This window comes from Triturus cristatus, chromosome 5_2, assembly GCF_964204655.1.
Source record: "Triturus cristatus chromosome 5_2, aTriCri1.1, whole genome shotgun sequence".
Taxonomy (NCBI): Eukaryota; Metazoa; Chordata; class Amphibia; order Caudata; family Salamandridae; genus Triturus; species Triturus cristatus.
In genome coordinates, this window is record NC_140588.1 from 384,957,216 (window position 1) to 384,973,016 (window position 15,801).

Here is a 15,801-nt window from a genome sequence, read left to right on the forward strand (position 1 = left end):
ACCAGAGACCTACAATAAACTTTAAGGAATAAGCATCTTAAAGTCAGTAAAATAATATTTAGTTCTTCAAAAAGTTTACATATTTGTGTACTGTATGCCAAATTCGTTAGTAGATGTTCTTTGATAACAATGTGCACCCACAGTAATTTTCTTTGTGGTTTGCTAGAAGTCTGTTGAATGTCTTAGATAAACAGCATAACCTAAAATGAATGTATATGATGAGGTTTGTCTTCTTCAGTTGCTCCTGAAGCAAAATGTTGCTGATTTCTAAGGTGAATGATTCTTCACTAACATGCCCATCTCATGCAGCAATGACTCGATGCAATGTAGTGATAAAAAGGAGCTTCTGATCCTCCATGGGAGCATGAGGGACTGAAGTAATGATCCTAGTAGTACCCCATATGGTGAATAATCCAGTCTAAAACATTCGTATACAAATATGCATCTTCCTCTTGACATTTTCGGTTGGATGTCTATTATTGACGAGGAAGTGCTGATGAGGCTACATTCTTCAGTAAGTGGAGGGATGCATTTTTGTTGGGTTAAAATTAAAGAACACTGCAGCATAAAACACCCTTACCAGAAATTAAGCTTTAATTTTATATAGCACGTATTAGCATACTCCAGGCTGAATCCATTGATGTTGTTTGGCAACCAGTGACATTTGTGTTTCTAACTAATTTGCACTATTTTATTCCAGATCCCAATATTTGGATCTCACAGAGGACCAAGTGGGCAAGTCATCCAACAAAGGGAGCATTCAAGAAGATAGTATGGATCTAAAATTCAACAACTCCAGGAAATATATTTCTATTAGTATTCCATCTAAATCCGATGGCATGTCACCACACATCAAATCTGTTGACGATGTTCGAGTGATCGGCATCAATCTCAGTCATTTCCAGAAACCTATGCAGTTTTTTATTTGTGTTGCTGGAGTATTCGTATTCTACCTGATATATGGTTATTTACAGGTAAGGCATATTTGATTGTAACAAAAATGGTATACCTCTCTATATTAGCTGGCAGTATCTGTGTTAAGCGAGTTTAAGAGTAGAAAGACCAAACTAGCATATTTCACAAAATGTAATGAAAGAGAGCAGGCATGCATTATCACATCTTAACAAAAGACTATGTTATATCCCCCTTCCGTCAGGTTGTGCATCAAACTGGCAAAGTCCATTCAAGCATGCATTGCCACTATCAGTTTACAGCAGCAGTCCCACACAAGTACTATGTATAGCGGGATAGGTGCCTGACAACAAAAACAGATAAAAGGCCGGCTCACAAAACCCTACAAATAAGGCCAAAATCTACTTCTATAGGTTTTCTCCTGCATCTGGAATAGATTTCAAACTTTTTCGACATTCACAAAAACCCTGGCATTACTCCTGGAAGCTTAAGATTTTTGTAAATGCTCAAGTGGACTCCCGTTCTTGCTACAGGCAAAGTAGTTTCTCCGTGGGGAAAACCTTTCCCTTAGAAATGCATCCATATCAAACTATGGGGTGTTTTTCTTCCATTCCAAACCACGAACCACCGTTCATTTAACCTTATTTGAATTCCCATTGCAAGGGTAACAAATGTGATAAATGACCATGCAAAATGGGTGTGAATACCCACCACCACAATAATTAGGAAGGATGCTGTGGAGCTTAAAGTTCAAGCACATTACTGTTCTCTTTGAAACATAGCCTGTTTCTGAGTGTTAAATCATACGTCCATCAGGGCAATGTGTATGCAATGTCCAGTATGTTGATGGGTCCAGTTGCCTTAACTCTTGAGCCCACATGTTTCCTGTGATTCCTTGTTTGAGCCGAGTTATAGATTTTGGTAAACTGTTACTTTTACTTCCTCATCAAAGGGGAAAATAGGGGAGAATAACTCGTGGACAAGGTATATATCGCCTTCACTTATCGAACACACACGATATTCATGAGCTAAATTCTCAGTGCCCCTGCCTTCATAACAGATTTGTTCGAATTGGGGCTTCCTATCAACAAAGCTTAAAGCCTTCACCCCCTTGGAGGTAGCATACTTCAACTTTATTTTTTCCCCAAAGGATAGAGTTTGAAATAATGGGGCTTAATTTGACCCATATTGAGCGGTCAAGTGAACCCCCTATATTTTGAACTCTACCCCTTGGATGCAAAATAAAGATTGTTCATGTCCACTAAGAGGTAGTTTTATATCATATTTCCTTATCCCCTCTGATCCCTGAGCCACACACCACCATTTGGATCTTCTCATTTGCATGGGCACCAAAAACGACTCTGGCACTATTTTTTTTATTTTTATTACACCTCGGAGGCTTCCTGATCATTGGTTTCAGCTTTCACCTGGATCCAAGAGGCCAGTGACAAGACTGACATTTGCAAAGTGATAGTTGATAGGTGATTGCAGAGAACTAACATTTTCCAGTCACTCCTGCATCACTGGTCTTCTGGCCCTTGTGGTAGAATCCTATCTTTCTTTCATAAATGGGACAAATCTCTTTCCTCTGACGATTACTTGATGCCTGTAATGAATTTTGTGGTGGCAGAATGGATGATTTTATTTTACAAGGACACAGTGATAAAAGCGCCAAAATGAAGGTTCCGTTGAGAGAACTGATTAGCATTTTACCATCTCCCCACTGGAATACGTCCCTGCCCTTGCACTGCCCATGCTTGCACATCAGGAGACGGCTCTGTTATTATATTGTTATTATTATTATTATTATTATTAAGGAACAAAAACTAGCAAACTACAGAAAAGAGATAATACAGTAACGTACATGAAGGTGAGATGAAAGCAAGCCAGAGCTTCAACCAGACAGGTCAGGACAGAGCTAGCACATCTCTTTAAACACACAGAGGAGGGAGGCAAGATCCAAACCTACTGGTATAGTGTCACTAAGCAAGATAAGAAAACCATACCAGTCTGACGAAAGGCTCCATGGCTAAGACACAGCGGTTTGTGATGGACCCTTTATTGTACAGGAAGCTAACGCAGATTTTGTTTGCCTGAGAGACACAGGCATATTTTTGAGACCTTTCCTTAGTCTCAACTGCTATGATATTTGTTATCCAAAGCAGATATTGTAAGTGTGTGCCTGCTTAGTGTGCATGCTTACAAAATGATGGTTATAGCAGTGTGAGAGGTTTAAAAAAAAAAATATTTTGTCATGCACCACAGCCTCGGGGATGCTGTGCAGCATGGCTAAAACCCCTAGGTGTAAAGCCAATAGGAACCAAAGCCAAAACCTGTTGGCGTTGCCCATGCATGTTGATATATCCTTCTCTACTGGCCATGTGTCTTGTGCTTTGGAATAAAATGCTGGTTGTACCTTTATTCAAAAAAAACTAATACGGATCCCACTGTGTTGAGCAATCAGACGCTGATCTCTCTACTTCTCTTTCTTGCTAAAATCATGGAAAGCCTAGTCAATCAGTTCTCATCTTAAGTGGAAGCCAATAATTGTCTTGACCCTTATCAATCCACCTTCTGCCCAGGTTTGTTACTAAACCCAGGAGGCGATGCTGCCTTCATTTTGTTGGATACTTACCCTCTCTGCCTCAGCATAGACAAATATAAGTGCTTGTCTTTAAAAACTCTTCTACTTGGTCCACTGTTTAGTGGTCTTAAGATAGTGGTTCTCACCTAATCCGGCTTCTTTTGTCCACAATCTTGGCACCATTTTTGTGCACTGCTCTCCTTAACTCTGATAATGATCAGTGCAATTCCACCTGTTTCTACATTTTGTGAATAATAGTTCAGCAAACCCACTGTCCAAGTTTACTCTCTTGCCAGATTGCATTGTCTTCAAATGCTGCCACACACCTAACACGGTGCTTGAAAAGCTATTCTCATGTCTCCAGTCATCTGACATCTTTGCACTGGGTCCCTCTCCATAAGCGCTGTACTTCCAAATCTCTTTTCATCTGTCACACTGTTTTTCACTCTGTTTCACCCAACTAAATTAATTCCTACATTTAACGCTATGATACCGCTACAGCTATTCTCTTCCGCTCTACAAAACTGTTGCGCATGCCGATGTTTAACATGGTGCACCTCGGAGGCAGAGCCTTCTTTGTCTCCACTTCTAAAGCATAGAGTTCTCGGCCTTCCCATCAGCGCTGCAACTGCAACAAAGCTAGTTGCTAGGTCTTTAAACTCTTGGGTGAGCCCATTGGCTTGTGACTACTGCAACTTTGTTTGCTTACGTATTAGAGCGAATGACAGCTTCCATAGCGAAAGCTCCTCAGATAGGCATCATTCTATTCAGATTTTATTTTTGTCTGAACTTCTTTTCACTCCCCAAACCAACAAAATGTATTTAATTTTCTCCATGACTATAACCCTGATGCCTTATTTCTCACTGAGACCTGGCTACATGCTGGCTCCTTGCCAAATATAATTGCAACACTTCCTGCTAATTTCTTCCTAGTAAAGATAGATAGGCAAGATCAGATAGGTGAAGGTATTGTGTTTATTTCTAAGAAAGACTACTAATGCGAAATTGAAAAACTCCTGATTCCTGATTGCGAAGCTCTGACTTTAACACTTGCCCTCACTTCTAAATTTGCATTTTCCTGGCATTTGATTTATCATTCCCTGGGATATGCTGGGAAATGATGCTCTTCTTTACCTGGTTTACTGGCTCCTCACATTTTGAGAACCTCGGAATTTTACTTTAATTGTGTACATTAATCTTTATCTCGATGATTTGAAGAGCTCTAAATATGCTTCTTGCTTGAGGATTTAGAGGTACTTAATCTTGCACTTCTTAACTCATTGCCCACCCATGTGACTGTGCATCTCTTGAATCCTATTTTCTCTAATATAAAGGACTTGATGACAGAGCCCCCTCTTCTACTCTGCTGGTCTGATAATTTTGCTGTGCTTTTTAAGGTACCTTCTTTCCTTCCTACAGCATGGACAAACTTGAAATCAGAATTCAGAAATTGGTCTAAACTTAACCTCTCAGTACTTAATTAACAGCTGAATAGTACAAAACCCATCTTATACCAACAGACCGATACAGACCAAGATGCAATTCATCTTTGGCTTACTGAGCCCATCGATGCTACTCTGCCTACTACCATCAAACGTGCAGGTAGAATTCTTCCGCCAGACCCTTAGTTTACTGTCGCACTCAAAGTAGAAAGGAAACGCTGTAAAGCATTAGAAAGCTCTTGGAGAAAGCGGTATGCTGTAGATGGCAAAATCCTCTAAAGGGAGTCACGAAACAATTATCAAGCCCCCTGTAAGTCTGCTCTGGCCACTTATTACACAGAAAAAATCATTAATGCTCAGCTGTGCTAGAAAACACTCTTTAAGGTGATGAAAAAACTATTGGATATCAATGTACCCTCCCCCACTCCCCTTCTTTCTCTCGGTCAATGTGATGAGTTAACTCTCTTCTTTACTTAATAAAACATCCTAAACCCAGCGTCAGAGGAAGCTAATCATCTGGTGCCTAATGCAGTGTGCGGAGCTAGATTAAGCAAGTGGTCTCCTTTGGATTTGGCATCCTTCTTAGCTGCTCTGCAATCCATCAAATCTTGATTTCCACTTGTTCCTCTTCCACCTGACAAGCTCAGGTTATTGGATACGCCCCTTCTTACTTTGGTACTGGAGCTTCTAAATTCCTCATAGAGAGAAGGGTTTGTGCCTCAGAGGTGGAAGCCCATCATGTATTTCCACTGAAACTCATATGGATTCCTCTAGCTAGCTGAACTTTCAGCCTATTTGCTTGTTGCCATTTTTTTCCTGCAGTTTTAGAAAAACATGTGAATGCTGAACTCACTGCTTTTGCTGAGGCCCAAAATCTTTTTTATCCCACGCAGTCTGACTTCAAGACTAAACACAGCACTGACTCCGCCATGTTGGGTGTTACGGAACATCTAAGACATCATCTAGATGGTGGTGGCACCAGTGCACTCATATTTTTGGATTTGAGTGTGACTTTCGATACAGTGTCCCATTTAGTCCTGTTAGCAAGACTGGAGGCATTCGGTTTGGCCGACTCAGCTTTAGGATGGCTTACTTCCTTTCTAAAAGACTGTATGTTTCAGGTCTTTTCGGCCAGTGTGGGCTCAAAGCCACAGGAGTTCCACAGGGCTCTGCTTTAAGTCCCTTGTTATATAATATCTACGTCAGCCCATTGGCGGCTTTAGTACAGAGCTGCAGACTTTCTCATATGCCGATGAAACTCAGATTATTTTCTCTTTATCTTTGGCTTAGAACCATGACTCTTCAATTCTGAACTGATCTGCCTCAAGCTTAATGGTGATTAGATGGAGGTCATGGTCCTGGGGAAGAATGCCTCTTGGTGGGGTTCTAGACATTGACCATAGTCCCTTGGGAAGCTGCCTACCGCATCTTTCTTGGTGAAAAACATGGGCGTGCTCATGGGTAATAAACTTTCCATCAAACCACAAGTGACTATAGTTACTGCCGCATATTTAGCAGTTCTCATATGGCTGAAAAAGATTATCTGGCTGATTCCCCCAGTGGCTCAGAGAACTGTTATTCAGGCCTGAATTACATCTAGATTGGACTATAGTAATGTGCTGATAAGGCCCTGATCCAGTGCCATCAGATGGTACAAAATGCTACTGCCAAGTTGTTCTTTTACCTACCAAAATCTGCCTCAGTCTCCCATCTGCTTCGGGATCACAAAGCACATTTTAAAGCACTTTGCTTTATGTTTAAAGCTAACAGGGTCTAGGACCTCGTTCTACTCAGGAATTGGTGGTTCCCTACCAGCGTACTCGGGCTCTGAGATCCGCGAACCAAACCTTGTTCTCAGTACTGAGGTTTTGTTTAACCCATTTGAAAGGTCACTCTTTCGCATATCTCTGCCCTAAACTGTAGAACACACTTTAGGCTTCAAGAGTTAAAAAGTTCACAAAGGCATTAGACTGACAAAACCTCTTTTCTTAGTTATGTGACTGGTTTTCATGTAGCTTGGGACTTAGACAAAAACATCTTTATTAGTCACAATAACCCCTACTAATGACATAACTATTCATGATTGCCCCTCCAGCTTTTCTTCTCAATTGACAAGGTGTTAGACCTCTTAGACTTAGGATGGTCTACCCCCAAATTTTTGGTCTCACTGCTAACCAGTGGTAAAGTGCTTGTGCGCTCTCCTTTAAACATCGTATAATTGACTTACACCCAACTGGCACTTTTAATTTACTTGTAAGTCCCTTGTAAAATGGTGCTACAGGTACTCAGGGCCTGTAAATTTAATGCTACTAGTGGGACTGCAGCACTTATTGTACCATTCACTTAATTAGCCTTTTTTAAACATGTTTCAGGCATGCCATTAAATCCTGCATGTGACATTTTCCATTTTAACCTGGCAAAATAAAACCTTCCTTTTTAGTACAAGTAAGTCACCCCTAGGGTAGGTCATAAAGCAGTCCATAGGGCAGGGTGCGAACTTTAGGCCCACTCTTCAGTACATTCCTGGACCTGTGTATACTACAGAGGAAAGGCTGCTCTGCTGCCAGAAGGACTGCCTGTGGCCTGTCCTGCTTGCTGAGAAGGAGGATTGGACCTGCGCCCTTCATTCCAGGCTACCTGAAATTACTATAAGAGTCAGCTGACTGACCTCCTGCTTAGAGCTACAGAGACATAATACGCCCCAGAGGCCTCCCTTCAACTGTCCAGCTGACCTGCTTTACTGAACCTGCAACTAGATGTGCCTGAGCCCTGCTGGTCTCTGCTGGAGTGAGATCCTATTCCCAAAGATGTGCCCCTCAGGTCCTGGACCCTTGGTGTGGCAGTTATGCTACTCCTGGTAGAATAGGAGACCTCCTGAAGTTTTGGGCTCCTCATGATTAATAACGAGCCCATTACTGCCAATAGTTTGCCTCCCGCACCGATTGGCAAAGCAATGCTCCAGTAAACCTGACTCTTACCACTACATTGACCACCAGCATTGACCGGCAACGCGAGATCTTCATTTCGTGCTACAACATCGACAGCCCTCTGTGCCTGCCAACGTAAAGCTACAGCAACGACTGCCGGCCGCACCCAACAGGATCTTCGTGCTACAGAATCAACCATCCGTGACACCCAACCTGCTCTCTGCATTAATGTGACGACCATCCCTTCTTCACAGGTCCTCCTCCACTGTGAACAGAACTCTTTGCGCTGGACTTTAGAAGAAAACTTTTTCAGCAGGACTAACTTGGTCCCTGGATCCAGTCTGCACTCCTTCACAGTCGTGGCTTTCACCCCATCTCGCAGGACCAGATATCCGCGTGTTTGGTTTTAGGCACCATTACTCTATTTTTCTAAATTGTTAAAGGATTTTGTTTATGTTGTGATTTCACGTTATTGCTGTTTGTGTGCTGCATACATGCTTTACAAAATTCCTCTCAGTTAAACCTAATTGCTTTTGTGCTATTCTACCAAAGGCTTAAGTACAGGTTAATTTAGTGACTTTTGTGGTTCTCCCTGACAAGGATTGTGGCTGTTTCTTGAGAAGGGCTCACACCCCCCTTAACCAACAACCCAATGTTTCACACAAGCGTATACCAAGATTAAGACCTCTGGATTTCCACTTTGCACTGTAAAGGCATTCGTCCAAGTGGATAAAAAAATTCTGTAACCATCTTAATAGTTTAATCTGCATACATCATTAGGGACAATAAAAGTTTCAAGTTGCACAATCAAAATTTGTGTTGAGATGTGGTTGAGTTCTGGAATTGCAGCCCTTTATAAGCCTGTGTGAAGACTCCTACCCATAATTGTATGCCAAAATTCAGGATGAATTCACAATTCTTGCTTATGATTTCTACAATTTCTCCTAGGTGAGAGTATTGTTAACTAAAATAAAAAAAGTCGTTATCAGCTGATTCGCTGCTTTGCTCCTCGTTGGGTAAAAATGTCAATCTTGTCCACTGCAAAAATCTCTTGTGTTTTTTTTAATTCTTTTTTTTAGGCAATAGTCAGCAATTTACCCAGAAATACAAAATAGCACATTAATGATATGTACAAACAGGCGTTGTTCACCTGTCAATAAACAGCAGCAGTTGCAAAATAAACAATATCAAGCATAACTCAGTTCAGTCTACGTCAATGTGCAGTGTTATCAATCATAAAAGACGAGGGAAGAAGTCCTTCACTTCCCCCACCCCTCCTCCCCGATGCTCATCACACTCCCAGAAGTGTTTCGTAGTGCTGTATTTCTGCTCTGAACTAGTAGTTCTTGTGTGATCCCGCCCCATCCCACCCCTCTCATAATCCGCCAATAACGTCTTTTTAGTTGCCCGATCCACATACATGCTTATTCGCCACAAAGTTTGGGATTAGGCATGTCCCTCAAAGCGACCTGACAATGCTTAGGGAAACTCCACATATGTATACATCCTGTCATTGAATGTGGGCTGCATACTCCTGCTTGAGCCTCCCCTGCAGCCACCTCTTTGCCCCTGGAAACATTTTGTAAAAACTATTGCTTATCGTGCACCTCTTTTTCCAGATGATTGTGTTTACACTGAAACTGATACTGTACCACCTGTGTTGTGTGGTACAATATTGAGCTCTGCCTACAGCAAACAAAATCACATGAAATCAACCATGCGACCGTAAGTCCACCATGCATCTACTGCGAAAAAAATTTCTCTGCTATATATCCCCCTCTCTAAGCATGGCTCATTATTCATCTGGTGATAGTTTCAACACCTCTTCTCACTCCTTACTGTCCTAACCTGACTGTCTTCTTTTTCTCACCCGAGATCATCTGTACCCCAGCCTTTATGCAACCAGAATTGATTCTAGAATATATGTCTACCCTGTCATCCTCATTTAAATGATTTAGCCAGTGTAGAGAAGAAAACGTTTCTCTTTGCTCAGTTTTACAAACTAACAATAGACATTTCAGAGTGTATCTCTGTTTGAGGATGTTTGCTTGTGTTTTGAGACTTATGACAACATTGAAGAGACGGTCCCTTTAATTAACTTTATATATGATCCACATTGGGTTTCCTTCTTATGATATCTTCACTTTACAAGTTTACATGTTCATTCATCTTTTTGCTCTCTCTGCTTTGATCCTTTTTTGTATCCGTATATTTTTCCTTCCTGATTTATCTCTTTCTGATCGGTGTTCATACACACTATATACCCAAGTATTTTTCCATCTGTCTTCCAATTTCTTCAAATGATCTGAAACATAGATTGGAGCCGGGGCTACTAAGATAATATTCACGTTTTATTTCTGTTAAGTCAAACTTTACAAAAATGATTTTAAATATTTTGGTTGAATAATGTTAATATTAAACCATGTAAAGGTGCTATATGCTTTTGTTGAAAAATATTTATATTCATGTAGCACCTCTTCACATCTGGAATATATTCATTCATAGGCTGCATTAAAGTTGCCAGCTACATTTGAATACATGTATTCTATAAATATTGATCTGAAAGAGACTATTAGTTATAGCTTCCTTACCTTAGAATTACCCCCAGGCGTCAGACTGCATCCAGAGAATTTGTACTCTCAGCAGTACCCCTGCGCATCATTAGGTATCTAATTAGACGCCGCCCCTGCGCGCTGATGTCAGTTTTTTCTTTTAAACACGCCAGCCAGCGCAGATCCGGAGGTGGCGGTGCACTTGGTCACTATTTGACTAAAGAGTTTTCAACTTTTATCGACCTCTTTTTCGAGTTGTTCGACTCCTGATGCACGTAGGGATGTCCCATCGTCAGACCGGCTTCAAGCCTTGTGACTCCTGTCACCATCTGATGTCTGTCAAGGATCTGCACCTCGTTTGCCTCTGGTGCTTGGAACGCGACAACGACCCAAAGTTGTGCTCCAACTGTCTGGCCATGAACCCGAAATCTTTGCGGCAGCGGTCCCAAAAGCTTCTGGAGGCTCGTCAGTTGGCTCTGTGCGGCTTGAGGTCCCAGTCAAGAGGAAGGTCGCGGGACCGTTCTCTGAGCCACCACCATCATTCCTCAACGAAGTCTTCGTCATCGGGTAAGTCGAAGGACAAGAAGAAGGTGAAGAAGCACGCGGAGGGTTGTTGTCTTCCGGCTCCACCCTCGGAGCACACTGGTACGGCTCCAAGCTTCCTTCCCTTCCTGGGACCCGGAGCGTCTCCCGCCCAGCTTCGTGCCTTTTACGAAGCCCTCCATTCCATCTTTGGGCAGTCCAACTCGGCTGGCGCACCTTTGGGCTCGCAGACTCGGCTGTAGGCTCTAAGCCTTCGATGCCAGCGGCTCTGGCCACGGTGGCGCTGGGCACCCAAGGGTCCAGGCCTGGATCCGGATCGTTGCCAGTCGACCTCACGGTACCTTCCCTGGTGCTGATACCTCTGACGACATATCCAATGCCGGTTGCGTACCCGGCCAGCATCTATCCCGGCCTCCCCCTCTACTTGGACACGGAGCGCCGGTGCCGGTGGGTCATTATGTACCGCTGTTCTTCCCTCTGTTGCTTATCACCCTGAGTGGTGGCAAGAGGAGGGTGAGGAGGACTGGGAGGGGTCTGTTGACCCTCTGGCAGACCAGCTTGAAGAGCCGGACTGGAGAGAGGAGTTGGGTGATACCAGTGGTCAGGATACTCCCCCAGACCTTGGTATGCTTTCTCCCCCTACCGTGGCTACGGAGGAGGGAGCTTCCTACGTTGTGGTGTTGTGTAGGGTGCTAAAGCCTTGGGCCTTGAGCTTCCTACGGTGGCGGTCAGGACTGACCTCCTTATTGAGTTGCTTCAGCCAGCAGTAGCCTCTTCAGAGCCCTTGCTGCCTTTCAATGAGGCCCTCACTGACGTCCTTCTGGGCTCTTGGTCCAAGCCCAGCACAGGGGCTCATTTGGATAGGATGATCGCCTGATGCCACCCCCGGCACCAGGCGACCCACTTTTCCTTTCCCAACACCCTACCCCCGAGAGCTTGGTGGTCCAAGCCTCATCTTTGAAAGGAATCGCTTTCCCTACAGCTCCTCAAGATAGGGAATCCAAGAAGCTGGACCATCTTGGGAAGAAGATGTTTTCTTCCACCAACTTAGGACTGCGGTCGGTGAACACTGCATGTCTCTTGGGCCGTTACACACATTCAGTTTGGGATATGGTTGCGCAAGTGCTGCCACACTGCCCAGAGGAGGCCGGGGCCATGCTCGCCTGCGCTGTTGCTGAGGGTCGAGATGCAGCAAAGTTCACCATATGGTGTGGACTGGATACTGCCTACTCACTCGGTAGGACGATTTCCACGTCAGTAGTCCTGAGATGCTACACCTGGCTTAGAGCCTCTGGTTCTCTCTGGATGCCCAATCTACCCTTTTGGACATGCCCTTTGATGGCCGTCGCCTGTTTGGCGACAAGGCAGACAACTCGCCCGAGCGCGTCAAGGACTCTAGAGCTACAGCCAGGTCTTTGGGCCTTGCAGCCACTTCTCGCCCCATGCAGACTGCCACGGAAGGGGTACCCCACCACATTTCACACAGGGCCGCACAACCCACCCAGCCTCTGCGCAGCCTGGCAGGTGGGACCCAACGTCGGTGGTCCAGGGGCCAAAGGGCGGGCCAGTCCACCAATGCCCCCCCTGCAGCTGCCTCCAAACTTTCCTAGTCCGATCTTTCAGGGCCACCAGTTGCCAGTGGGCGGCAGGATTCGCCATCATCTCCCCCACTGGCACAACATTGCGTCGGACAGGTAGGTTTTGCAGATAGTCCGAAGGGGCTACTCCCTTCCCTTCAAGATTGCCCCTCCCTCCATGCCACCAACACTCCATCGCATCTCGGAGGATCACTTGGCCCAATGCCGTCATGAAGTTACTGCTCTCTTGGCCAAGGGAGCTGTTGAGCGAGTCCCTTTATCAGAAGTAGGTTGTGGTTGTTATTCTCACTACTTCCTGGTAGCCCAGAAGGACAAAGGCCTAAGACCTATCTTTGATGTCAGGGACATCAACTGCTTCCTCCAGAAGGAGAAGTTCAAAATGTTGACATTATCTCAGGTCCTGCCTGCCCTCGACCCTGGAGACTGCATAGTAGCGTTGGACTTGCAGGATGCTTATTTCCACATCCCCATCCTGCCAGCCCACGGGAATTACCTACAGTTGATAGCATTTTCAGTTTACCGTGCTCCCCTTTGGCCATGCCAGTGCCCCTCTGGTGTTCATGGAAGTGATGGCAGTGGTCGCAGCTCATCTGCGCAGATCAGGGGTTCCAGTATTCCCCTATCTCGACGACTGGCTGTTGAAGGCGAGCTTGTCACAGGCTGGCGTCTCCCACCTCCAAACTACGACAGACCTCCTGCACTAACTGGGGTTCACTATCAACATGCAGAAGTCACACATGATTCCCTCTCAGAAGCTCCTTTTCATCAGAGCAGTTCTGAATACAGGGTATTTTCGGGCTTATCCGCCTGAGCAGCGATATTCGAGCTATGTTACCGATGTTTCAGCCTCTATCCTAGATTTTGGTGAGAATGACCCTGAGGCTGCTGGGCCTCATGGATCTCCTGCATCCTGCTGGTGGATCATCCTAGGTGGTATATGCGGGCTCTGCAGTGGGACCTGAAGTTCAAGTGGGCGCAGCATCAGCGGAATCTTCTGATTGCGTCCAGATCGCAGAGGGCGCTGCACACCAATTGCAGTGGTGGCCAACGGACCAGGATTGGGTCAACGGCAGATCTCTCTCCCTTCCCTAACCAGTGTTCACAGTGGTGACAGATGCGGATGGGAGAGGCGGAGATCAGAGGCCTCTGGTCTCTGGCAGTGTCTGGGCTCCACATCAACCTTCTGGAGCTCCAGGCGATTCGTCTTGCACTGAAGGCATTCCTTCCTTATGTCAGAGGAAGGATAGTACAGGGGTTCACAGACAACACCACCGCCCTGTGGTACTGCAACAAATAGGGCGGGGTGGGGTTATGGACCCTATGTCAAGAGGCTCTTTGCCTTTGGACATGGCAGGAACATCGGGACATGGACCTTGTGCATGATGGATCACAAATGGCGTCTTCACTCGGAGGTGGTGCAAGGTCTCTTTCAGCAGTGGGGAGAGCCTTGCTTAGATCTGTTCGCCACCGAAGAGAACGTGCAATGTCAGCAGTTCTACGCGTTGGAATTTTCAAGGCGGCACTCGCTCGGCGACGCTTTTCGTTGTGAGTGGAATTGCTGTCTTCTATACACCATTCTGCCTATACCACTTTTGCCCGGAGTGCTGAAGAAGATCTAGCGCGACCAGGCCCAAGCCATTCTTGTGGCCCTGGACTGGGCTCGAAGAGTCTTTTAACCCGAGCTCTTGAACATTGCCATCGATCCTCCGATCAGACTGCCTTTTCGGGAAGATCTTCTGCCGTAGCAGCAGGGGATGGTCCTCCACCCGAACCTGTCCAGCCTCCACCTCCTTGCATGCAGATTGAGTGGTGACAGACAGACAGACATTGATAGGATTTCTCCTATCAATACTGGGCAACCTGTAACTGCTACCACAGCCACCTACCGCTGATTTTGACCGCTGTGCACCGCCCCTTCTCGCCGGACCCGCTTCGCGGGTCCCGCTTCGCGGAAACACAGCGGCTGCAATACTCCAAAGGGCCTCTTCCAACCGGCAGGGCTGCGAGGGTAGAGCGGAGGACTCCACGGACCAGGAGTCCCCGCGCGCCCGTTACCAGCTGGGCTCCTCTCCCTGCCGGCCCCGCCCCCAATCGCCGGCAAAGTTAAAAGGCAGTCAAGCCTCACTCCAGGTGGATTTCTCCTATCAATACTGGGCAACCTGTAACTGCTACCACAGCCACCTACCGCTGATTTTGACCGCTGTGCACCGCCCCTTCTCGCCGGACCCGCTTCGCGGGTCCCGCTTCGCGGAAACACAGCGGCTGCAATACTCCAAAGGGCCTCTTCCAACCGGCAGGGCTGCGAGGGTAGAGCGGAGGACTCCACGGACCAGGAGTCCCCGCGCGCCCGTTACCAGCTGGGCTCCTCTCCCTGCCGGCCCCGCCCCCAATCGCCGGCAAAGTTAAAAGGCAGTCAAGCCTCACTCCAGGTGGATTTCTCCTATCAATACTGGGCAACCTGTAACTGCCACCACAGCCACCTACCGCTGATTTTGACCGCTGTGCACCGCCCCTTCTCGCCGGACCCGCTTCGCGGGTCCCGCTTCGCGGAAACACAGCGGCTGCAATACTCCAAAGGGCCTCTTCCAACCGGCAGGGCTGCGAGGGTAGAGCGGAGGACTCCACGGACCAGGAGTCCCCGCGCGCCCGTTACCAGCTGGGCTCCTCTCCCTGCCGGCCCCGCCCCCAATCGCCGGCAAAGTTAAAAGGCAGTCAAGCCTCACTCCAGGTGGATTTCTCCTATCAATACTGGGCAACCTGTAACTGCTACCACAGCCACCTACCGCTGATTTTGACCGCTGTGCACCGCCCCTTCTCGCCGGACCCGCTTCGCGGGTCCCGCTTCGCGGAAACACAGCGGCTGCAATACTCCAAAGGGCCTCTTCCAACCGGCAGGGCTGCGAGGGTAGAGCGGAGGACTCCACGGACCAGGAGTCCCCGCGCGCCCGTTACCAGCTGGGCTCCTCTCCCTGCCGGCCCCGCCCCCTTGGGGTCCTTAGATCTCCCATAAAGGAAAGGTAACAGTGCCGCTGCGCGGGAGCGCGCGGGAGCGCGCGGGAGGGCGCCGGGAGAAGCCCGGGACAAGGGCGGGACCGTCTGTGGCCGTCCGGGGTCGGACGAGGTTGGGTTGGGCCTAGAGTCTTGGTTCTTTGTACATTTACCGTCTGGTTATACCGCATACTACATCTTGCGTCATATAGTGGCACCTCTATTAATTTTCAACTATGGCCCTAAGATCGGGTA

The 15,801-nt window shown here is 46.6% G+C and overlaps 1 protein-coding gene across 4 annotated transcripts in view; it reads left to right on the forward strand.

Annotated features, from left to right (window-relative positions):
• Positions 1 to 15,801, forward strand: part of SLC35B3 (solute carrier family 35 member B3) — a 320,376-nt gene that overhangs the window by 140,105 nt on the left and 164,470 nt on the right. For all 4 annotated transcript variants that reach the window (XM_085607241.1, XM_085607242.1, XM_085607243.1 and 1 more), the window contains one exon: positions 701 to 974. In XM_085607241.1, coding sequence (XP_085463367.1) covers positions 774 to 974 — 201 coding nt within the window. In that variant the 5' untranslated portion in view covers positions 701 to 773. The remainder of the gene's footprint in view (positions 1 to 700; positions 975 to 15,801) is intronic.